The sequence below is a fragment of the Monodon monoceros genome, unplaced genomic scaffold (assembly GCF_005190385.1).
Source record: "Monodon monoceros isolate NGI ecotype Baffin Bay Population unplaced genomic scaffold, NGI_Narwhal_1 Super_Scaffold_5, whole genome shotgun sequence".
In the NCBI taxonomy this organism is placed as follows: domain Eukaryota; kingdom Metazoa; phylum Chordata; class Mammalia; order Artiodactyla; family Monodontidae; genus Monodon; species Monodon monoceros.
This window is the reverse complement of record NW_021703782.1, coordinates 78,454,138-78,478,170: the sequence shown is the minus strand read 5'-3', so window position 1 is coordinate 78,478,170 and position 24,033 is coordinate 78,454,138. Positions and strand designations below refer to the sequence as shown.

Sequence of the window (24,033 nt, the reverse complement as noted above, 5' to 3'; positions counted from 1 at the left end):
TTGGGTTTTTGTTTGCTTGGGTTTTTACTTTTATAAATGGCAATGACACTGGGAACTAAGCTAAAAAAGTAAGCAGTTCCGGGATCCCCACAAAAGGCATGTAGCTCAGAGTGCAGATGCAAGCACACATCAGGTCACATCCCTGCTCACAAGTCTTCAGTGGCTCAGTCTTCCAGGAGGAGAATAACCCCTGAACTCGCTGTGTCAGCACCAAGACCCTCCATCATCCGGGCCTCACTTACCAGAACTTTTCTCTAGGTATCCAGTGCCTTAGACAAACTGAACCGCTCAGTGTCCCTACTCCCCAGCCAGTCACTCCTCCTTGTCACTCTGCATGGATCATCCTTCACCTCCATCTTTGTGGCCCAAATTCTACCCAGCATTAAATGTAGAACTTGGCCAGCTGAAATACTTCTGTACTCTTCTCTGTTTTGTCAAACCACAACTTCCCCACAAGTTGGAGGAATCTCCAGCGTTTACAGCCCCTTACCCCTGCTTCTCTTGAGACACTGTCTGCCCTCAATCTTAGCGGGGTATACACGAGCTGTCTCTGTACTACCATCCTGTAAGTGTCTGGGGAGTGGAGCCCCTTTGCCCCCCAGGGTTCCTTGCCCATTAAACAGATCAGGGTTCAATGTTACCTAAACATTCAAATTTTGGTCTACTGTTTTAAATTGTGAATACTTTTGTTTATTAGTCAGAGTTTGATCTAGCCTGGCAGAGATATTAGTAGCAGTGAAAAATCTAAAATTCATTTGCTGGAATGGAGAAATTCTTTGAGAAAACCACCCAGTAATTGGGAAAGCAAACTTCATGATTTCCATAACCATATTTCATTTTTTAAAATGAAATAATCAGGGCTTCCCTGGTGACGCAGTGGTTGAGAGTCCGCCTGCCGATGCAGGGGACACGGGTTCGTGCCCCGGTCCGGGAAGATCCCACATGCCGCGGAGTGGCTGGGCCCGTGAGCCATGGCCGCTGAGCCTGCGTGTCCGGAGCCTGTGCTCCGCAACGGGAGAGGCCACAACAGTGAGAGGCCCGCGTACTGCAAACACACACACACACACACACACACACACACACACACACAGAAATAATCAAATCCTTTCCTGGCTGCCCCACCCACTCACCTTATTCCCTAACAATCTTGAAGCAATATTGGGCGTGGTTGAGAGGATTCTATTTTCTACACTATGATGGATTCTCTGTAAATCTTATGTTTCTCCACAGCGAGATTGTGGACTTCCTGAGGGTGGAGACTGCATCCTGCATTTTCATTTTCTCTTTCTCTGACTTTGTTATTGTTGCCGGTTATTCAGTGTGTGCTGCACATGATAGGCCCTCAGAAATGAAAACCACCACTCACAAAAAGGCACAGACTAAAGTACAAACTTGAAGTATCTTCAAGCTGGCTTTCCTCTAACTCTATTTCTCGTTTCCCTTTATTTATATTAAAGTCATTAAAACAGTGTTGGGTGAAAGCTTTAAAAGACAAAGGCTGCACGTGCCTATAGAACATCTGTCAGGCCTCCTCACTCCTGTCACTCACTTCCTCTGTCTTAAAACCAGGGTCGCCAACTGTCAGTGCCAACCACATTCACTCATTCCACTGAGCACCCACTGTGTGCCTGGTCTTGAGGAGATCATGGTCAAAGCAGAAAGTGAGACATTTACAAAAATCACCATGACACCAGGTAGAAGTTGGTAGGTGCCATACCAATGGAATTATGTATATGCCTACCAGGCTGCACCAAGAACATTTAGGAAGAGATGTTAAAAGGGTTAAAGAACAATAAGCAGACTTAGTGTCAATTTAGTCTAATTTTTGGCATATGTTACAACAACCCTATACATCCTAAAGGGGTAGGGCCTATGTATTATTCATAATTACATTCCCCGCAGCGCCTAGCACAGTGTTTTGGGCATTGCAGGGGGTTGATAAATAGAGCACCCTGTGCCTCCCCATCACTTCTGTAGGCAGGTGAAAGAGGGCAGATAGTAACCGAGATGGAATTCTAAAACAAGGCTGTTATTGCTGCTTTAAAGGAGCCTGCACTTTACTTAAATCCCAGGAATATCAGTTATGCCCTTTCTGTCTCCCACCCTTGCTCTATAATAATCTGTGTAATATATATAATAATATATATAAAAATTCTGTGGATGACGGAAGACAATTTAGCACCTCAGAATATCGACCGCTCGTTCACAGGAAAGGTCTTCAGCAGGCTCGTTGTTCATCTGGAGGATCTGATCACCAGGGAGAAGCTTGCCATGAGCAGAGCCTCCTGTTGAAGAGAAAAGAAGTAACTGATGTTCATGCCAGGAGGGCCCAGACCCCATGTGTCACAGCAGCTCACCTGAATGGCAGCCTGATCCAGTCCCCAGGGCACTGGCTCACCCACACCCCTGGCCAGACTTGGGCTCACATGGATTTCAGTTTTCCTGTTTACAAAGCATGGATAACGTACCTACCATTCATCACCTTCAAGGGATATTAGGAGACTGTCCAGGAAAAGAAGACTAGCAGAAACTCCCTGAATCAACAGAGCTGGCCAGCCAATCTACTACATTCATTGCTAAAGAACTCTGGTATGTGTGTGTGTGTGTGTGTGTGTGTGTGTGTGTGTGTGTGTGTGTAAATTCAAATTATTAGATTTTAACTAGTCCCAGATCTCACATCAACACATAGCTGAAGTATGACAAAAAACACTACACATTCCCAGGCTGCTCATCTTCACCCTGATACAGCCTATATTTTACAGACTCAAGTGAAAACAAATCAATAATTTATATTACTGTCTGCCCAGAAACTCTCCCCAGCTCAGAGCATGTAGGGTTCAGAGAGGAGGGCTGGTCCCAATACTGTCACTGCCCCTGAGACTGGCCAGGGGGCCACGGGTGGGCAAATCCCTGCCTGAGGCCAGTGGGCCTGGGGTGCAGATCAGCAAGTGCACTTGGAGCTCCTCCCTCCCAGCACCACAGGAAGGTGCAAAGCCCTAGACAGAATTAGGTCAAAATTAGATGTGCCCTGTCTAGCTTTCTGGGGTAGCATTTTCTACATTATGTTATAGCACAGAGAGATGGGAAGAGAACGAGGGATATTTCTCCCCAGGAAGCCAAAATCCTTTCTTGTTTCCCAGTCATCCCCTACCTGCTGTGACGGCCACCACTGTGAGGGGAAGGGTCTCAGAAATGTGAAATCCATAGTCCTGGAGGAGATCGTCTTTGTCTATTTTTACTGTGTGTTTCACAGGGGTGATGGTCTGCGTTGGGATCCCAGGGGGTCCATCAGCTGCAGCATCTTTAGCCCTGGAAGAGAAGGAGTGTGTAAAAAAGACAGAGAGGGGAGTCTAGTTGGTGGCCACAAACCAGGTCAGCCCCAGGCATTCTGGAGGAGGAAGATGCAGAGCTGAGTGAGGAAGATGCAACTCTCCTCTTGAGAGAGAGATGACACAAACGCCAGTAGATAAGACAGCGGGACATAGCACCGTGCTCTAAAAGAGAGGTCGTGAAGTGCTGTGGGTACTCAGAGAAGAGGTAGAGCAGTTTTAACTTTGTGGGCTAGAGGAGAAGGAATCAGGGAAGCATTTGCTACCCAGAAGAGGTGGCATCTGAGAGATGTCGAGGGTATATCTACACAGCCCAAATCCTGGCACACAAAAGATATTCAGTAACTGCTGCTGAGTGGATGGATGCATAGATGCATGGATGGGTCGGTGGATGGATTCATGGATGGACGCATGGATGGATGGATGGGTGCGTGGATGGATGGGTGGGTGGATGGATGGACGGACAGGCATTCCAGGCAGGGGGCACTGCTTCAGCAGAGGTACAGAAGAGGAAAAACATGGACTGTGAATAGGAACAAGGAATTGCTCAGTTTAGATGTCTAATGATGACTAATTTTTATAGGTGAGTTGTTTCTTTGGTGATTTTTTTCTTTTTTGCTTTATAATGAACGTTGCTTCCCCTTCAACTTTGTAACTGTGACGATTCCAGTATAAAATCCCAGATATTGCAGACTCCCTCTATATTAATTGTTAAAAACATGTATGTTCTCTATATATCTAAAAGCAGGTAGGTTGAAAGTTATATTTTCTATCTCTCAATACCACAAAGAGAATTTATGAGCTATTTTTCATTTGCCTGTGGCAAATGATTTTTTTCCTTCTAAGAGTCAGTGGTTCTTTCTGAGGAAGGTCAAATAGTGATGGGATAAGGTATTTATTGTCATTATAAAAAAACAACAGAAATGTGGAGGAGTAACAGCTCCCTCAGGGCTCTGCAGCTAAGGTTTATCATTTATTCTCATCTATTTACCAAACACTGTCAGGAACTCTGCCCAATGCAATAGGACCTCGGTTATCTGAAAATCACCCCTCTGTCATTTATAATAATCTCAAGTTTCAACAAGGACCAGGAAATATTAAAAAACTGCTTCGTGGAACCAAAATGCAGGTGACAAGTCCAAGCCTTATTACGTACATTATCCATCAAGGAGCTCTCTTAGGAGCGAGGAGAGGATTTCTCCTAGGTGAGCATATGGGTAATACTGAGAAGTGTTAGAAGACAGACTTAACAAGAGGGAAGAAACAGAAAACTCTGATAATTTATACTGAATAAAACCCATAGGTATTCCTGATTTTTTTTTAAAAAAGAAAACTTTAAAGCTCTGAAAGGATCTTTCTAAGTAAAATAAATAATATAGTGCACTGAAAGGCAAAAATCAACATCTGTAGTCCTTTGAAAAAGCAACAGGAAGGACACCCTAGACACTACTCCTATTTAATGTGGCAGGAGAAATGCCTGGAATACTTATCAGAGAAGGAAAAATGATAAGAGGAATAATAGCGTACCTTTTTTTTCCCAAACAGTTGATGATCTACACCTAGAAAATGAATTCACAAAGAGAATTGCTAGTGCTTAAAAAATAGGTTTAGTGGAGTTGCAGGATAAACACATAAAACACAGCCACAAAAAGCATCCAACAATTCATTAAAAACAGAGGAGCTGAATGTGTATTAGGCGCTAGACATTCTTAATAAGCTGATGCAATAAAGGAAGACACAGTAAAACTGAGGCTGGATTCCTGGTTGGGAAGATTACATATTGAAAAATGAAAGTAAGTACTGAATGAAAATATAAATTTGATGGAATACTGGTTAAAAATCCTTCCAAATTAAAAAAAAAATTGATAAATTGATGACAGTAATAGTAGCAGTAACAACAACAACGATAATCATTTGTAACATTTATTGAACACTAACTATGTACCAAGGAGTGATCTAACTTGTTTTCATGGCTCATTTGACCCTTACAACACACTTTTGAGGTGGGTATGATTATTATCCCTATTTTATAGATAAGAAGACTGAATCTTGCTTTGAGAGACTTTAACCTGCTTAAAGTCACATAGCTGGGGAGGGAGTTTCAAACTGGGGCTACTTTCTTCAAAGGCACTGCAGCACAGCTGTATAATGCAAACCACATTTGTAAATGTAACTTTTCTAATAGCCACCTGAAAATGGGGGAAGAAATGAAAAAGAAACAAGTGATTTTTAATATATTTTTATTTAACCCAATATATCCAAAATACTATCATTTCAACATGTAATCAATAAAAAAAATATTGATGAGCTATTCTGCACCCTTTTTTTCATATTATGTCTTCAAAATTCAGCGTGTATTTTATACTTACAAAGCATATGAACTTGGACGCTATATTTTCAGCAGAAATTCTCAGATTTCATAAAATTTACAGTTAAAAAGTAAATTTTCAGGGCCAAGTTCTTCCGAACATACTTAAGAGTTTTCCAATAACTGAATGATCAGTCTTTACATTTAAATTAATTAAAATCAAATAAAATTAAGTATTTAATCTCTCAGTCATACTAGCCACGTTTTAAGGGCTTAACGGCCATCTCTGGATAATGGCAACCATATTGGACAGCACAGATCTAGAGCCTATGACAATGTATGAAAAATATACAAGACTCTCATATACAAAAAGAAAATTTCTAACTTCAAAATTGTATTAACAGATGTTAGAGCAAATACCTTAAAAGGTACTTTATGTCAATTTGTCAAATCTTATATAGTTATATAAAATATTTATTGTGAGATGTGGGTGCCTTTTAATGTAGAGTGGGTCTCCAAAATATGAGAAAACTTGAAGCCTAGAAGCCTTAAAAGAGCTGTGCTTCGGGGCTTCCCTGGTGGCGCAGTGGTTGAGAGTCCGCCTCCCGATGCAGGGGATGCGGGTTCGTGCCCTGGTCCGGGAAGATCCCACATGCCGCGGAGAGGCTGGGCCTGTGAGACATGGCCGCTGAGCCTGAGCGTCCGGAGCCTGTGCTCCGCAACGCGAGAGGCCACAACAGTGAGAAGCCCGCGTACCGCAAAAAAAAAAAAAAAGAGTTGTGCTTCAACCTAGATTATTTGACCTGGGAGCCTGGGCTCTTGAATACTAAATACTGCTGCAAGAATGAGGGTAAACAAGATGTGCAAGCACACACTCACGTGTGGGTACACCTGGGTGTGCATACACCCACCTTCCTCTCTTCTATAGATCACAATCTTAATCTGCTCCTATCAGACAGAGGCGATGATCAAAACTGCATGGCGTGGTCTTCACCAATGAAACGGAATAGAAACTTTAGAAAATCTTTTAAAATATTAGGTGGCTAGCCAGAAATAACTCAACATGGTGACATAATCACCACACTGCAGTACTAAACACCATACAAAGTATTACATTTCAAAAAGGTCAAAAGAGAGAATTATAAAAACTAGAAATAAATACGGACAGTTTATGCCAGCTTCTGGAGAGGAGACACATTTTTAAGGATTAGAAAATTAGAGACAGGCATAAGATATAAGATGGATGGTTTGAATGTGAACTTCAATAGCTAATACATAAATACAAATAAATAAAAGATTAGATAACAGAATAGGACACAAGGAGAAATATTAAATGATAAAAGTTTATAACTTCATCTTGTACACAAAAACTAACTCAAAATGAATCACAGACCTAAATACAAGAGCTAAAACTATACAACTCTTAGGAGAAAATATAGGAATAAATCTTTGTGACCTTGGTGTCATATTAGACATGCACAAGCAACAAATGAAAACATAGATAAACTGAACTTCTTCAAAATTAAAAACTCTTCTGCTTCAAAGGACACCACTGTGGACTTCCCTGGTGGTGCAGTGGTTTAGAATCCACCTGCCAGTGCAGGGGACTCAGGTTCGAGCCCTGGTCTGGGAAGATCCCACATGCCGTGGAGCAACTAAGCCCATGCGCCACAACTACTGACCCTGTGCTCTAGAACCCATGAGCCACAACTACTGAGCCCGCATACCACAACTACTGAAGCCCGCACGCCTAGAGCCCATGCTCCACAACAAGAGAAGCCACCGCAATGAAGAGTAGCTCTCCCTTGCCACAACTAGAGAAAGCCCACACGCAGCAACAAAGACCCAACGCAGCCAAAAATAAATAAATAAATAATTTTATTTTTTAAAAAAAGGACACCACTGAAAAAGTGAAAAGACAACCCACAAAATGGGAGAAAATATTTGCAAATCATATATCTAATAAGGACCTTGCATCTAGGATACATAAAGAATTCTTATAATACACTTAAACAAAAAAGACAAATAACCCAAATAAAAATTGGGCACATAATTTGAATAGACATTTCTCCAAAGAAAATATACAAACAGCCAATGAGCACAAGAAGAGATCATTAGCCATTATGGTAACATAAATCAAAACCACAGTGACATAACACTTTATACCCACTAGGATGGCTATAATCAAAAAGATAGGTCAAGTGTTGGCTAAGGTGGAGAAAATGAAACCCTCATACAGTCTTGTAGTTCCTCAAAAGACTAAACATTGAGTACCATATGACCCAGCAATTCCACTCCTAGGTATATACCCAAGAAAACTGAAAGCATTATGTCCACACAAAGCTTGCACGCAAATGGTCACAGCAACATTATTCATAATAGCTCCAAAGTGGAAACAACCCAATTGTACATCAACTAATGAAATGACAAAGACAATATTCCATAGTAGACTATTATTCAGCAATAAAAAGGAATGAAATACTGATATATACTGATATATACTATAACATGGATAAACCTTGAACACAAGGTTTAAGTGAAGGAAGTCAGCCACAAAAGACTACAAATTGTATGATTCCATTCATGTGATATGTCCAGAATAGGTAAATCTATAGAGACAGAAAGTAGATTAGTGATTGCCTAGCGCTGGGGAAGGAGGGTTTTGAAAGGAAATGGAGAGTGACTACTAAATTAACGTATGGAATTTCTTTTGGGGGTGATGAAAATCTTCAAAATTCATTGTGGTGATGGCTGTACATCATTGTGAATACACTAAAAACCAGTGACTTGTACATTTTAAGTGGGTGAACTGCATGGCATGTGAATTATATCTAAATAGAACTGTTGAAAATAAGTAAATCAATTAAAAAAATAAAATCCTAGAGGGAAAAAGCTTACAATAAAAATATATGCAGAATGGGCATAAATACCTGCAGTAAATACCCAGATTTCATGTGCTCAAAGCAAGTGAATTGACAACTTGCACATGAAGAAATAAAAGCTGGTAAATAACAGAAAATGTACAACCTTAGTCATTGAAGAAGCACAGCTGAAAGGACTACAGAGAACTACTACATGGCTACTAAAGCACCAAACATGAATAAAAATAATAAAGCCCAACATGTGTGGGCCCTGGTATTTAAGGTTGACTGTATAAATTGGCTATTCAATCTCTCTGGAAAATAATCAGGGAAATTATAATATGAATTTAAAATTTGATCATTTTCTTTGACCTTCTGTTACCATTTTGACTGACATTCCTCAAAGTAATAACTGCCCTCCACCCAAATAAAATATTATTTGCACTAGACTATGAATTCCTAGAAGATAAGGGTGACTTTTATTCATCTCTGTGTTCCCTGTGCCATAAAGTCCTAGAACAGAGTATGAACTCAAAAGACCCTAGCTCTTGAATATTCAAAAATATTTACCATAACTTTATTTAGAATAGTGGAAAAACTTGAAACCACCCAACAGAGAACAGATAAATCAAGCACAGTAAGGAATTGCCCCAAGACTCTACATCAATGAAGTACCACAAGCCTGTGAATCTTAGACATACGTGGAAACACAGCTTAGAAAACACCCTTCCAGAGTATCTTCTAAACTGTGGTTCAAACCCCCTTCCTAAGGGAGAGATCAAATTATTCTGTCCCCACAGCTCCCCATCACCCACAGGATAAAAGTTAAACTCCTCAACCTTACTCTCATGTTCCTTTGTCTTTAAGTCTCAGGCCCTGGCCAACATTCCCTACCCACACTCCTTCCCAGGCCATCACTCCAGCCTAATCTTACCTGCTGCACCAGTTTTGCATCTGGGCCTCAGTTCATGAAGCTACCTCACAGGAAAATGTGAGGCCAATCAAAGCCCAGCTCAAATGCTGCCTCTTCCAAAATGCCTTCTCTGATTTCCTAGCTAGACACAAGTTCTCTCAGCTCTGAGCTCTTCTGGCCTAGAGCACCTCAACTTCAGTGATAACTGATTCTATATATCATCACCCCGAATAGACTGTAAATTCTCGGGATGCAGGAACCACTTTTTACCCACCTCTGTATTTCTCACCGTACCGAGTGAAGAACTTTGCCCACAGAAAGCATCTGTGCTTATTAGGTGAATATACATGAGCAAAATACTATATAGAGAGAGCATGATGCAAAATAGTACCACCAATATGATTAGCAAAGGTGGAAATGTATATTTAACCACTAATAAATAGCAGACAATTTGAATGTGACAGAGTTCAGTGTTTGTCCTTTGTTTGTTTAATTTGAAATATAGCTCAGCCCTATGACAATCGTCCTAATCAAGACCCATCTTTTCCATGTCCCAGAGCTCAGTAAATGGTATCAGGACAAGGCTCAGTTGCTCCAGCCAGACTCCTGGGAGTCATCTTTGACTTTACCCTCCTCTCACCCCTAATATCCTATCCGTCAGTACTACAAAAGATCTCCAAGATGTCCACTTATCTCTATATCTCCATGACCACCATTCTATTTCAGGACCCTGTTACCTGTCCTGAAGAAGATTTCTGTAACAGTCTCCTAGCTGGTCTCCCCACTTTTCATTCTTATCTCACCTGAATGATTCTCCATCCAGCAACCAGACTGATATTATAAATGCAAACCTGCTCATATATCTGCCCTGACTAAATGGCCTAATCCAAAATCCTTAATATGGCTTAATACAGCGCCTGCCCACCACTGAAGCGTCTACAATGAAGCCATTTGTTCTCTCGATATTTTTGTTCCAGCCAGACTAGTATCCTTGGAGTTCCTCAAATACACAAGGTCTTCCCTCTGCCTAGAATACCCCCAACACCTAACATAACACTCTTTAGAGATTTCCCAAAACACCCAACCATACACTATCTGCCCAGCTCCTACTCAATCTTCTGGTTTTGGCAGAAATATTCCTCTCCCTCTGCTGAACCTGTACATCCCTTTTTGAAACACACATCATCTTTGAAATGACCAGTGTGAAGTCTCTTGTCCTTTCTAGACAACAGCTCATATGGCAAAACTGTGTCTTTCTTGCCCCATGTGCTGAACTCAATGCTAGGCATAGAACACGGCTTCATAAATGTTTGGAGACCAAAAGAAAACCACCGACCTTACCATATTTAGAACAGAATCCATTTTGATGCTTTTCAAGTGGGTAGGCTTCATTTATCTGACTTTTCCATTTGGAATGGTGTGCTCCTCAACAGTGGTAGATAAATGAAGCCCCGCTGTGCTGGCTAATCCCTGGATGGCATCAAGAACTTTGGCCCAAAGTCTGTTTTTTGACATTTTCCCCAAAGGCCACATTTCAGCTTTTGTTTGGAAAGGGATTGCTTAAGAACAGGACCAAACCGTGGCCTCTCCTCACAAAGAATGTTCAATATTTGACAGAGAAATGAAGGAAATGATCTCTGTAGCAAAATTTCCTCCTCTGAAGAACCTTATAAATATCAAACTAAGCGCCAACAATCCAAAAACCTATGTCTGATGCCTCTGTAATGGTTTCAAATCATAAATCTGAGGTCATTGCTGCGATTTCACTTTGGAACCGCATAAGACCTGGCGACACTAATAGAATTCCTGTCAGATAACTGCATCAAGCCTAAGGTAGAACTAGAAAAAACATGTAAAATTTATCATGAAAATAGCCTCGTGTAGACTAATTCTGTATTTTATGGGTCATAAGTTCATACTGAGCTGATCAATAATGCTGAGAAGAAAAAATAACAGAGATAGATTAGGTTTCAAATATTCTCTGGCTTTTTATCTGCTCTCTAATAGGTTGGAAAATATATTTTGCCTCTATCTTGTAACAACAAAGAATTCACCTTTGAGTTCCAGCAGGATGTGGAGAAACTACTTTGAATCTATGGTTAAACACTGTATTATGTTCAGCTTGAGTGATTTTCAAAGCTAACATCTGGCATAAGCTGGCTTTTTAATCCAAAGTTTATTCAAAGAAAGAAGAAATAGAAGTAGCAGCTTGTACCAGAAAGAAATTTATCATGTAGTCATAATCATAGGGCTATGCTTGTGGCTGTGGAAGTTTCTGGGGGACCCCACTGAATGTACATATTGTGAGTATAGTGCAAAGGCCTACAGTTGAGAGGAGGAGAAATTATTCCACTGTTACTTTAAAAAGGAGGTTCAGGAGACAATGGCAACCCTGCAGATGCAGCACAGGAGCCTTCTAACCTGTTCTGTTCGAGCCTTTCTGCTTTTGCCCATGGGTCAAAGAGCAACAAAAAATTGGTACCTGAAATGGTCTTTCTAGATCATTAGGAGTATTATAAAGGTAAAAGATACCATCCCTATAATTAGTAAACAGACTATGGTTATAATGAACAAGTAAATTTGTAAAGAGTGCAAAACCAATAGCCAGGGCTCTGATACCATGATGCCATGATGCATGTGTGTGTGCGTGTGTGCATATGTATGAATATGTATGCCTGTGTGTACATGTGGGTGTGTGCACATGTGCGCAAACATGTGCATGTGTGTTCACTAGTATTAAGATTCAAGATGAATTGAAGGAAAGAAATCTTTTTAAACCCTGAGGGTAAAACCAAGCACCAAGAAGAAGGCATCAAATCCATCAAGCTCTTTATTATTTTTAAGTCTTGCTCTATAAAACTATTTCTGATTAAGCATAAGAGAATTCAGTAAATCTTATGCAAAATTATGTTAATAATACAATAAAATTATTCTAAAGTTCACATGGAAGAATAGGTAGGTAAGAGTAAAAAAAATGGAAAATGAAGAATAATAAAAGTCTAGTTTAATAGATAATAAACGTAAGTAGTTTTAATACAGGTGTGTGAAAACAGGCTGTTAGATCAATGGAACAGAATAGCTAGTCCAGGAAGAGATACAATTTCCCACTCACAGACACAAGAATTTCATATATAATAAAAGTGAAGAAAGGAAAGATCACTCACAGTTAATGGTGATGCAAACATTACTTATTTTGGAAAAAACCAAGTTAAATCTACATCTCACAACCTATACAAAAATAAACTCCAAATTTAAAAATTAAATATAAAATACCTTAAACTATCAAATTGAAAATTAATTAAATTACTTATTGGGTGAGGATTTTCTAAGCTTAGAAGCAATCAAAGAAATCACCAAGAGAATATCATTTAACTATATAAAAATTGAAAATTGTAGGAGACAAAAAAATGGCATAATTAAGTGGAAAAGTATTCTATAACATGTCATTCTCAGTTTATCACCTCCTTAGTTATACAAAGCTGTTAAGAAGATGACAATTTAGTTCAAAGCAAAATGGTTAAAAATTAGTTTATAATGTAATGTCACTATGTTGCAGCTTTTATTAAGTAGTTTGTATTACACTATTTTTACAGAAATTCGAAACATGTCACAGAGACCACTTGGGGGGGTTAGTTATTTCTAAAAAAGCATTGATACTGTAAATGTTATTTTTATATTGGAATGTGAAATTAAGTGGTAAGAGAGTAGTCATCTTAATAATATCTGAGTAATTCTGTATTTCTACAATTATAGGTATCACTAGGCTTGCAATCTACACAAGCATACACACACATTCAAACTGAGTGCCACTATCCGAATTTGACTAGTGATTGTAACAATAACCACCCACTGAAAATTAATTTAAAATTGAAGAAATCAAAGCAACTTTAAAAGTTGACACTCTTCCCCAGAAAAACGTCCATTTTAAGACACATTATATAGCTCTAACATTACCAAGGTTCATAAAAGTTAACAATTTGTTTAATAATGTTTGGAAATGGTAATTGTTATTTTTGACTAATTTCCTCCTAGACAATTCAATTAGTGTCAGAGATAAAGTTTAACTTTTATGGAAAAAATGGCAATTACAAGTAAGCAAGTACAACTGGCTGAAATGAGTGGAAGCTTTTAAAAGTCTGAAAAAAAAACAGGATTGCTAAAAGATGCATGTAAAACTATATGACTACAGATTAACTTCTATGTTTCCTTTTTTTAAAAATTTATTTTCTTTATTATTTTTCTTTATTTTTGTCTGTGTTGGGTCTTCGTTGCTGCGCATGGGCTTCCTCTAGTTGCTGTGAGCCAGGGCTACTCTTCGTTGCAGTACATGGGCTTTTTATTGCAGTGGCTTCTCTTTTTTTTTTTTTTTTGAAGTACGCGGGCCTCTCACTGTGTTGTGGCCTCTCCCGTTGCAGAGCACAGGCTCCGGACGTGCAGGCTCAGCGGCCATGGCTCACAGGCCCAGCCGCTCTGCTGCATGTGGGATCTTCCCGGACAGGGGCACGAACCTGTGTCCCCTGCATCGGCAGGCAGACTCTCAACCACTGTGCCACCAGGGAAGCCCCTGCAGTGGCTTCTCTTGTGGAACACAGGCTCTAAGCGAGCGGGCTTCAGTAGCTGTGGTACATGGGCTCAGTAGTTGTGGCTCGCGGGCTCAGTAGTTGTGGCTCACAGGCTCTAGAGCACAGGCTCAGTAGCTGTGGCACAGAGGCTTAGTTGCTCCACGGCATATGGGATCTTCCCAGACCAGGGCTCAAACCCGTGTCCCCTGCACTGGCAGGTGGATTCTTAACCACTGCGCCACCAGGGAAGTCCCTATGTTGCCTTTTTTCTGGACTATAAAAAACACTTCAGTGTACTTCTTTCATTTCTTGACCTGGCTATCAGGAAACTCAGAGCCAATGTTAGTACTCAAATGCTAAATCCTACATCTAATTGGTTTGCAATCTATTTACAAAATTTCCAGTCTTTATTTAAAAGTTTTTATGTGTTTTAAAACTGTAAGCCATCAAAATTTCCTCTTGGAAGAAGAAAGGATGTAAAATTTAAATATATTTTAAATAAATAATATAGTTCCTTACTATGAAAGCCCTTAATCAATAAAAATTCATTGAACATCTACTACATACTATGTATGCACTCTTCTAGGGCTGAAGATACTTTATAAAACAAGACAGTCATGGTCTTTGGTCTCATATGTGGCAGGAGGGTTGGAGTAGAAGAGTCATATAATAAACAGGTGGGGGAGGGTAGACAAAGAACAAGTAAATAAATGGATATGTTATTATAAAGTGTGGTGAGAGGGGTAAGCACTATGCCAAGGAAGCAGGAGGAACAGGATGAAGTTGGAGAGTTAGACCAGGAACAGATCATAAAGCGACTTGCAGGCCGTGGCGCAATGGCAGGTGGGCCACTGAATGGTTTGGGGTGGGGTAGAGCCTGGGGTGAGCATGTGGGACACGAGCAGTTTGTATTCCGAAGAGTCCACTATGGCTTCAGGGTGGAGCAGAGAAAGAGTGAGTGACCACGGCAGTGCCCCCCAGGGACAGAGAGGTGGACAGATCGGAGATATGTTTGAAGGTGAACTGACAAGAGTTGCTGATGGGGTGGAAACAGAGTGTGAGGAAGAGAGGAAAATTCAGTTTGACTCAAGGGTCTCCTGATTAAGCAACCGGGTGGCAGGCGGTACCATTTACTCTACTCCAGGGAAACTGCAATTATTTATGCTTTTCAGTTCTTGATCATTTTCGAGTAATCTGAGGACACCAAGAACCCAGTCTGAATCAAGGTTGCAGGATTAGAGATGAGAAACAATTTAAAGAAGGCTACATGTGATTTATCCTAGAAACACAGAAATGATGTCTTCCATGGACACTGCCAGGAAGCTTTCCCTCTTTTTCTGCTCTTTCTCAAGCACCTGGAAAACAAACTTCCTACTAGACTCATGGAAAGATGCTCAACATCATTAGCCATCAGGAAAATACAGATCAAAACCACAATGAGATACAATACCACTTCACACCCACTAGTATGTCTATAATAAAAAAAACAGATAATAACAAGTGCTGACAAAGATGTGCAGACATTGGAACCCTCACACCCTGTTGATGGAAATGTAAAATGGTGCAGTCACTTTGGAAAACAGTCTGACAGTTTCTCAAAAGGTTAAACATCAAGTTGCTAAATGACCCAGCTATTCCACTCCTAAGTACAAACCCAAGAGAAATGAAAACATATGTTCAAAGAAAAACTTTTACACAAATGTTCATAGCAGCATTATTCATAATAGCCCCAAGTGGAAACAACCCAAGTGTACATTAACTGATGGACATAGAAAATATTCCATAATGGAATATTATGTGGCAATAATGCTACATGCCAAACATGCTATAACATGAGTGAACCCTGAACATTATGCTAAGTGAAGAAGCCAGTCACAAAGACCACATATTGTATGATTTTATTTATGTGAAATGTCCAGAATAGGCAAATCTATAGAGACAGAAAGTAGATGAGTGGTTGCCTAGGGCTGGGGGAGGGGCAAACGGGGAATGACTGTTAACAGTTATGGGGTTTCTTTTTGGGGTATTGAAAGTGTTCTAAAATTAGATTGTGGTGATTGTTGCATAATTTTGTATATACACTAAATAAATCTGTACATTTTAAGTGGGTGAATTTTATGGTATGTGAAACATATCTCAAAATAGATGTGAAAAAAAAAAAAGCTTCCTAGAGGCCAATGTTGCCTTTTATTTACATTCTGTGAGAGAAGGTAGATATTAGAGAGTTCCAAGGACAAATATTCAGGCAACATAAAGTTACACAGGTCTTTTTCTGCAGGACTTCTCAGAGCCTTTAATGTGCTAAAATGCACTATGAATCACCAAGAGTGGGTGGATAGGAGTGGGATATAGGCTGCATCACTTCCTAAATATATCTCTGGCCATGGAACATTTTTTTACTAGAGAGCATCACATAGGACTAGGTTTTGCAGAATCCACTTTAGAAAACAATGTACCTAGGAGTTTTCCCATTCATTCACCAAGCACTACCTGACTACTTGCAATCTCCTGGAACTCAGTCATCTCTGGGCTATGAGATGTGGCTGGTACTTTCCCTGCCCTCCATAGAGCTTGTGGTCTAGAAGAAAGAAAAGGGATGTGCTCAAATTTAAGTTGAACACACCGGAAGAAGCACAATGCTGATGCTACAAACCAAATACTATGGGGCCCCTTGGGAGAGATTAATTCTGACTGTGGGCTGGGGAACACTTCATGGGAGACCGAGCATTTCAGCTAGACCTTGAACTATGAGTGGGTTCTGGACACATGGAGATGGGAGGAAGGGATGTGGCACAGAAACCCAGGTCTAAGGGGTGGAAGGGGAAGTCGGGTGCTTGTAGTAGGGGAATAGCAAGTAGATCATTTCAGCTGGAGTATGATGTTGATGAAGCTGAACAGTAAGACAAACAGCTGTAATGGATTGTGGGTCAACCATGGAACGCCTTGAATGTCTAACCAAAAAATGTTTAAATTCATACTGTAGGAGATGAGGACCCATCAAAGGTTTCAGAGCAGGGGGTGGGGATGGTCATAAACTAGTCACTCTCTGAGCCTCAGGGTTTCACCTGTAAAATAGGGCTAATTCTCCCAGCCTTATCCCATCGTAGTGTGTGAGGACCTGAGCACTTGGCCAAGGGCAGTGCAGCCCTGAGCAAGGTTTATTGCTCAGCAGCACAACAGCTGTTTCCAGTTCCTTTGGAAGAATATGTGTCTCAGAAACACCTGACATGTGATATTTCATCTCCGTGTCAGCTCCAGATGGGAAATCTGAGACTGAAAATGAGCGCTTTGAAACAGAACATATTTTAAGTTCTCTTGTAGCAGTCAAATCAAGTCTGTATTTGATTTCATTTCATTTTGTTTAGAATGAAATAGGGACTAGAAGGAAGGAACAGCTGCTGTAAACAAAGACAGGGGAAGAGTATAAACAGCAGATTGCCTGACATCAAGTACTAAGACAAGGGGTGTGTGTGAGACAGCCAGAGACAGGGACAGTGATCATGTGTGAGTGTGGATTCAAAACAGTGTGTGTTCCAGAGTGTATAGGCACATGTGTGAGAGTATGTGGGTATGAGTGTGTCAGTGTGTTTAAGTCCATCTGTGTGTGAATGTGCGTGTCTCTGTAAATGCATGCATGAGTTTGGCGTGAGTATCTCTGTGTGTCTGTGGGTGCCCCTTGAAGGATGCAGGGGGAGGATTTGGAAAGGGACAGAGAGAAAGGCACTCCAGCGAAATTGCTGACCCATTTACACTTCTTCCATCACAGGGTGTTAAGAACAAAGCAAGCCGGAGACAGTGATCCCCAGACGCTGCCAAGACTGCAAAACTTCCTCCCACGGGGACACCGAACCCTTACAGACAGAAATCTCTGCCAACCCAGGAGCCTTACCGGGCTGAGCTGTCCCGGGAGCGCCGGAGCCATCTTGCCACCATTTGTTCTATTCTGTGTGCTTTCCGGGTCTGAAATAAACTGGTCTCCAGCATTTCCATTTACCTAAAAGGAAGAAGAGTTTTCTTAAGAAGCTAACCAAAATATTTGGAAGAGGATTCTGACAAATCACTATGATGCTTCCTGTATTTGCCAATTTTAAGACATGCTGATCAAATAACTAGGGCTCTCTATCTGAAATTAACATACACTGGTGCTCAGTGTCTACAGAGTGAACAACTTTAGCAGCCCTCTGCCCTAAGGAGTCCATAGTCTTGTGGTACACAGATAGGTTTTACATCTTAAATGGTTCAACGTAAGGATTAGGGAATAAAATAGATAAGCCTTCTCAAACTGTGACTATGACCCACTGTCAGAGACACACCTTCTGTGTGACACTGCCCCCCGCCACCTCAACTATGTGTGCATCCCTGGACGGCACAGCTCCATTTTGCCTGCATCAGGAACTGCATGGACATGGAAGCATTCTAATCCCATTGTGCCCACTCTTCGGAGTGCTGCTTCTTTTGCTCAATATTTTATATATAATTTTTGAATAGGAAATTCTAATTTTTGAATAGGTAATTTTGAATTTGTATAATTCAAACCCCAGATTGTAAAAAAAAAAAAAAAAAAAGGATACACAGTTACTGTATTGTGCACTTAAAAATTTGTTAAGAGGGTAGATTTCACGTTAAGTGCATTCTTACCATAATAATAAAAATAAGATTTTTGTACAGTGAACGGTCTCCTCTCTATCCTTCCCTTCCCCCAGCCACTCAGTTTCCACACCCATACATAATCACTGCTCTCCTACTTGAGATATCTGTCTTTCCAGAGTTTCTGTATGCCTATACAAGCAAATACAAATATAGATTTTATGTGTCCTCTTCTTAACACAAAGGATAGTACACCATACACATTGTTCTGCACCAGGCTTTCTTCCTCGATATCTTTCCACATTAATACAAAGAATGCCTCTTCATTCTTTTTGACAGCTACTGAGTATTACATTGTATGAATATACTGTAATTTAAAAGGTAGTCTTCCCTTGATAGACATTTGGGTTATTGCCAATCTTTTGCTATTGTAAATAATACCACAGTGAGTTATGCTGTACAAATATCATTTCTGCATATATGCAATTATATATTTGGATAAGTTTCCAGATACTGAATTGTGAGGTCAAAATTTATAAGCATTTGTGCTTTGATAGATATTATCAGGTTACCAAGAAAAATAGTATATATGCTTGAGATTAAATTTTCCTAAAACAATTTATATTTTTCTATTTACTTTTTAAAATACTGGTCTCAACTCACCCAATTAATTTCACAACCCAATAAATATTCACATGAAATAAGATATGACATAGTGAAATAACCATGGATACAGAGAAAATAAAAAAGAATTATAAGAGATTATGTTGCTTAACACTACACAAACACATTTGGAAACCTTAATAATACGGATGGTTTTCAAGGAAAATATAAATGATATAAGATGACCCTAGAAGAGATAGAAAATCTAAAAAGACAATTACCATAGAAGAGAAAATTGTTAAAGAGCACACTCCAAAAAATTCCAGGCAGACAGGTTCAAAGGTGAAGTCTTACAAATCTATAAGACGTAGCTCACCCTGACAATTTTTTTGTTTTATTTTAAATAGAAACTTTTAATTTTGGAATAATTTTAGACAAGTAAAAGCGTTGCAAAGATAATACAGTGAGTTCCACTATACCCTTCATTCAGCTTTCCCTAATTTAGCATCTTACATAATCATTGTAACTTTGTCAAAACTAAGAAATTAACATGGGTACACTAATATTAGCTAAGCTATAAATTTTATTCAGATTTCATCAGTTTTTCCATTTATGCTCCTTTTCTGTTCCAGGATCCAATCCTGGATATCATGCTGCTTCTAGCCAGCTTAGTTTATCTTCCCCAATGCTATGTTAGCTCTTCTAGAGCATAAAGAAGGAAATCTTCCAAATTCTTTTTAATCAGTCAGTCTAACATTGATACCAATTCTGATAAAAACACTACAATAAGGCAAAAATACAATCTCCCTTATAAATATCAAAGTAAACATCCCAAATAAAATATTAGCAACTAGAATCTATCAGTAATCAGCAGAATAATAGTGGGATCTATACTAGGAGTGCACTAACCATTTTCATATAAAAATGAAAACAGGACACCCAAACTCATCACTTTAGAAACCCAGAGACGTACACTTTTCATCAAATGCAGCCAAATACAAATTAATGGGTGTAAAACATAGGCTGCAACCAAAAATAAATTCCATTTAGATCAAGGGATGTATCAGTCTAGCTTTTTTCTACAATGGAGACAGCAGACCTGAATACTGTCTTCAGTTCTGTACAGCTCACTTTTTTTTTTTGCGGTACGCAGGCCTCTCACTGTTGTGGCCTCTCCCATTGCGGAGCACAGGCTCAGCGGTCATGACTCACGGGCCCAGCCGCTCTGCGGCATGTGGGATCTTCCCAGACCGGGGCACAAACCCGTGTCCCCTGCATCGGCAGGCGGACTCTCAACCACTGCACCACCAGGGAAGCCCACATTTATATCATTTTAAATTGCTACATAGTATTATTTTCTTTGTCCATATCATAATTTATTCAATAAGTCTATCATTGGATGTTTGTGCTGTTTCCAATTTTTCACTATTATGAAAGCTTTACAATGAATATGCTTACTCATGGTAAATGGCTACTTCCCAGGTATTTTCTTGGGATAATTCCTAGAAATGAAACTACTGGATTTAAGCATATGTTCATTTTTAAGAATTTGGAATGTGTACTGTCAAGTTGCTTCCAAGAAGGTACCAATTTGCACTCCTGCCAGGACAGACCTTTGCAAATATTGAATACTATCATTTTAAAAATATTTGCTAACAGGATGGAAAATAGTGCCTACGTATGATTTAAATGTTTATATTTTGAAAAATACAGAAGACAAAAGTAAATACAATCTACATTCTCATATATATTGGATATTATTTTTAAAATATTTGTTAATGGGATGGAAAGTATCATCTAATTATTAGTTTAAATATATATTTCTTGAGAAATATAGAAAACAAAAGTAAATGTCACATATAATTCCATCACATTAAAAATTATATAAATTGAGTATCTTTCTCCAAACATCCAATCCAGTTCCCAGAGATTATCACTGTTAACAATTTGGTGGGTATTCACTCTCACGTTGCCCTAAATCTATAGAGACCTATATTACGTATATTAAAATATATAGGCCACAAAAATACAATCATGCTATGCTCAGTGGTCTGCATCTTGCATTTTTTAACTGGTGAATATATCACGGACATATTTCCAGATCAGAGCTCATTATATCAATAGTTTTGATTTGAAGTTATTTGATTACTCATATATCTGGACATTTTTTAGGCACTATGGCCATTTATGGTTCTTTTTTGTTACTTTTTAATTTCTGTTTTTTCCTTATCTTTCTACTAGAATGTCTGCCTTTTTGTTACTGCAAAAGCTCTTTTATAATAAGGATTACTTAATGTCCTTTTGCCAAGGACACAAAACCACATCATATTTCTGTGAGACTTACTAGGGAGGGTCAAGAATGTAGATTCTAGTGTCCTGACAACACAGAGACTAATCACAAAGGATACAAAAATAAATGTCCAGTAAAGCCTGCAGCATATTGTTTTCAAGTATCAATTGCCTCAGTCAGGCCCTTAACAGGAGTGAGTCAGCTAGCAATTACAGGATGTGGAGGTTAACTTTGTTTGCCTTATGTCTGAGCATCACACTTTCAGCACCTTCCTGTAGGGGTCTAGGATGCTAAGGAGACTTAAAACCAAGTCATATAAAGACTCACTGAAAAATCAGAGAATGTTTATTCAGCAAAGATTTGGAGGTGGCCTATATGATCATGGTTCACAAGTGGCCAAAAGGCCACCAGGTAGAAGAGACATACGCCATATGTTTCTGGGGTGCAGAGCCAAGATTAATGGGGGAATGCCACAGAGAGGGAGACTCCAGCTCAGGCTGCGGCTAGACCTCTCTAGTGTTCCTAGTGATCCAAGAACAGGATGAGTTTTCTCAAGAATTAGCAAGATCCTAGTCACTGAAGGCGGTCAGGCAGAGGCTGGATAACTAACTCTGCATGAATGTAGAAGGGACCTTACAGTGGAGTTCAGGGACCAGATGACTTCTGCAGTTTTTCCATCCATGTGACTTGAGGTCTCTACTAGATCTAAAAAGCAGACAAGATGATATTTGTTGTGCTCTGTCTCAAAACTCAAAGACCCACATCCCCTGGCATAGCTGGAACTCCTGAAGTCACCACATCTCTGGAAGATACAAAATCTCTGACCACTATGTTGTTTCAATCTCCAAATGACTGCAGTGTTGCCAAGGATCTCAGACTCATCCATAATGATTTTCCATTCCTTTCAAAGGTCATCAAACTGCAGTGGTTACTTACAGGGGATTATTACAAACACAAATACAGCTTAGCTAATTGATTTCTGTAAACATATATGGCTCTAGTTAAAATAATTAATTTGCATTATATATCTGGACTGTGGGTAGGGACATGCCTTCATCTAGGAATCCCCAAAGACCAAACAAATGACATCAGCCAAGCCATTATAAGTGCTCCCTGACTCAGCAAAGCCTGAGCAGGACAGTTTAAAGTCAAGAAAATGACCTGCTAATGGCTTTAATATTTGCCTCTGGATTGCTGAGCCAATGGAAGAAAATAAGAGCCCAAATAATTCCCAAACATTTGAATCTTCTCTACAATCCCATTGCCAAGAAGTCATCCGGCCTCTAATTATTCTGTCATTCATTGTTAGACCAGCTGCTTTACATAAAGCTAAATTCCACACCTCCATCTCCGCAGCTTCAGTCCTCCACAGTAATGTTGCCCTCCGAGCACTCTTCCTTGCCCCACCACCAGCGCACCCTCCAGAATAAATCATCTCCTTCTTCTATACATCAGTCTTTCTGGACCTGAACATAGCAATCTTGCCTCCTCTGCCCTGGACTAAACATCCTCAGTTCCTTCACCAGGTCTTCATAAGACAGGATCACTTTAGATCACCCTCCCGTGGGCACACGCCAATTTGGCAAAATCCCTTAAAGAGTGTGAATCCTCAAACGGAACACACTTCTGGTTGTCTGGAACAAAATACTAAGAAGAAACAAACTCAAAATATTTTGCAAAAGGAGAAGAAGACCAAATACATTCGGGTGATAGCTATCTTACAAAGTAAATAGACAATTAAGGATATAAACCCTTCAAAAGGGATACAAGAGGTGATAACAAAGAACTTCAGGAAACCATTAACTGCTAATGAGAAATGAAAAACATCAAAGGAGGCAGCAATGGATAGAAGAGAAAGTGAAGAGTTAAAAATCATTTACGCTAAATTGAAATTAAAAAACAGATAGCAATTTAAGTGAAACTGTCAGAGCTACAATCAGATTGAGGATATTCAACTTACAAATAATAGGAGCTAGCAGAGAAAAGAGAAAAGGAATGCACAAAATTGTAATCAAAGAAAGCGTTAAAGGTAAATTTCTTGAGCTGGAAAATATGTTTCAAATATAAAGAGCACAAAAAGCAGCTCTCAGATATATGCCTCAAGGAAGGTTCCTTACACATCAGCTCAAGTTCTTAAATGTCAAAGACTAAAGAATCAGCCTTAAAATCAGTTTTACAAGGGGGGGGGGGGGAAAGGGCTTCCCTGGTGGTGCAGTGGTTAAGAATTCGCCTGCCAATGCAGGGGACACGGGTTCAAGCCCTGGTCCGGGAAGATCCGCGGAGCAACTAAGCCCATGCGCCACAACTACTGAAGCCCGTGCCCCTCTTAGAGCCCATGCTCCGCAACAAGACAAGCCACTGCAATGAGAAGTCTGCGTGCAGCTGGAAGACTAGACCCTGCTCACCGCAACTAGAGAAAGCCCGCGTGTAGCAACGAAGACCCAATGCAGCCAAAAATAAATAAAATAAATTTTTTTAAAAAAGTAAAAGAGACGGGCTTCCCTGGTGGCGCAGTGGTTGAGAGTCCGCCTGCCGATGCAGGGGACACGGGTTCGTGCCCCGGTCCGGGAAGATCCCACA

The 24,033-nt window shown here is 39.9% G+C and overlaps 1 protein-coding gene across 1 annotated transcript in view; it reads right to left on the bottom strand.

The window, feature by feature from the left end:
* The window catches only part of FRMPD1 (FERM and PDZ domain containing 1), an 84,371-nt gene that overhangs the window by 28,096 nt on the left and 32,242 nt on the right, over nt 1–24,033 (bottom strand). The window contains exons 2-4 of the mRNA XM_029203219.1: nt 17,863–17,967; nt 3,152–3,309; nt 2,183–2,285 (exon numbers count right to left, since the gene is read on the bottom strand). Coding sequence (XP_029059052.1) covers nt 2,183–2,285; nt 3,152–3,309; nt 17,863–17,963 — 362 coding nt within the window. The 5' untranslated portion in view covers nt 17,964–17,967. The remainder of the gene's footprint in view (nt 1–2,182; nt 2,286–3,151; nt 3,310–17,862; nt 17,968–24,033) is intronic.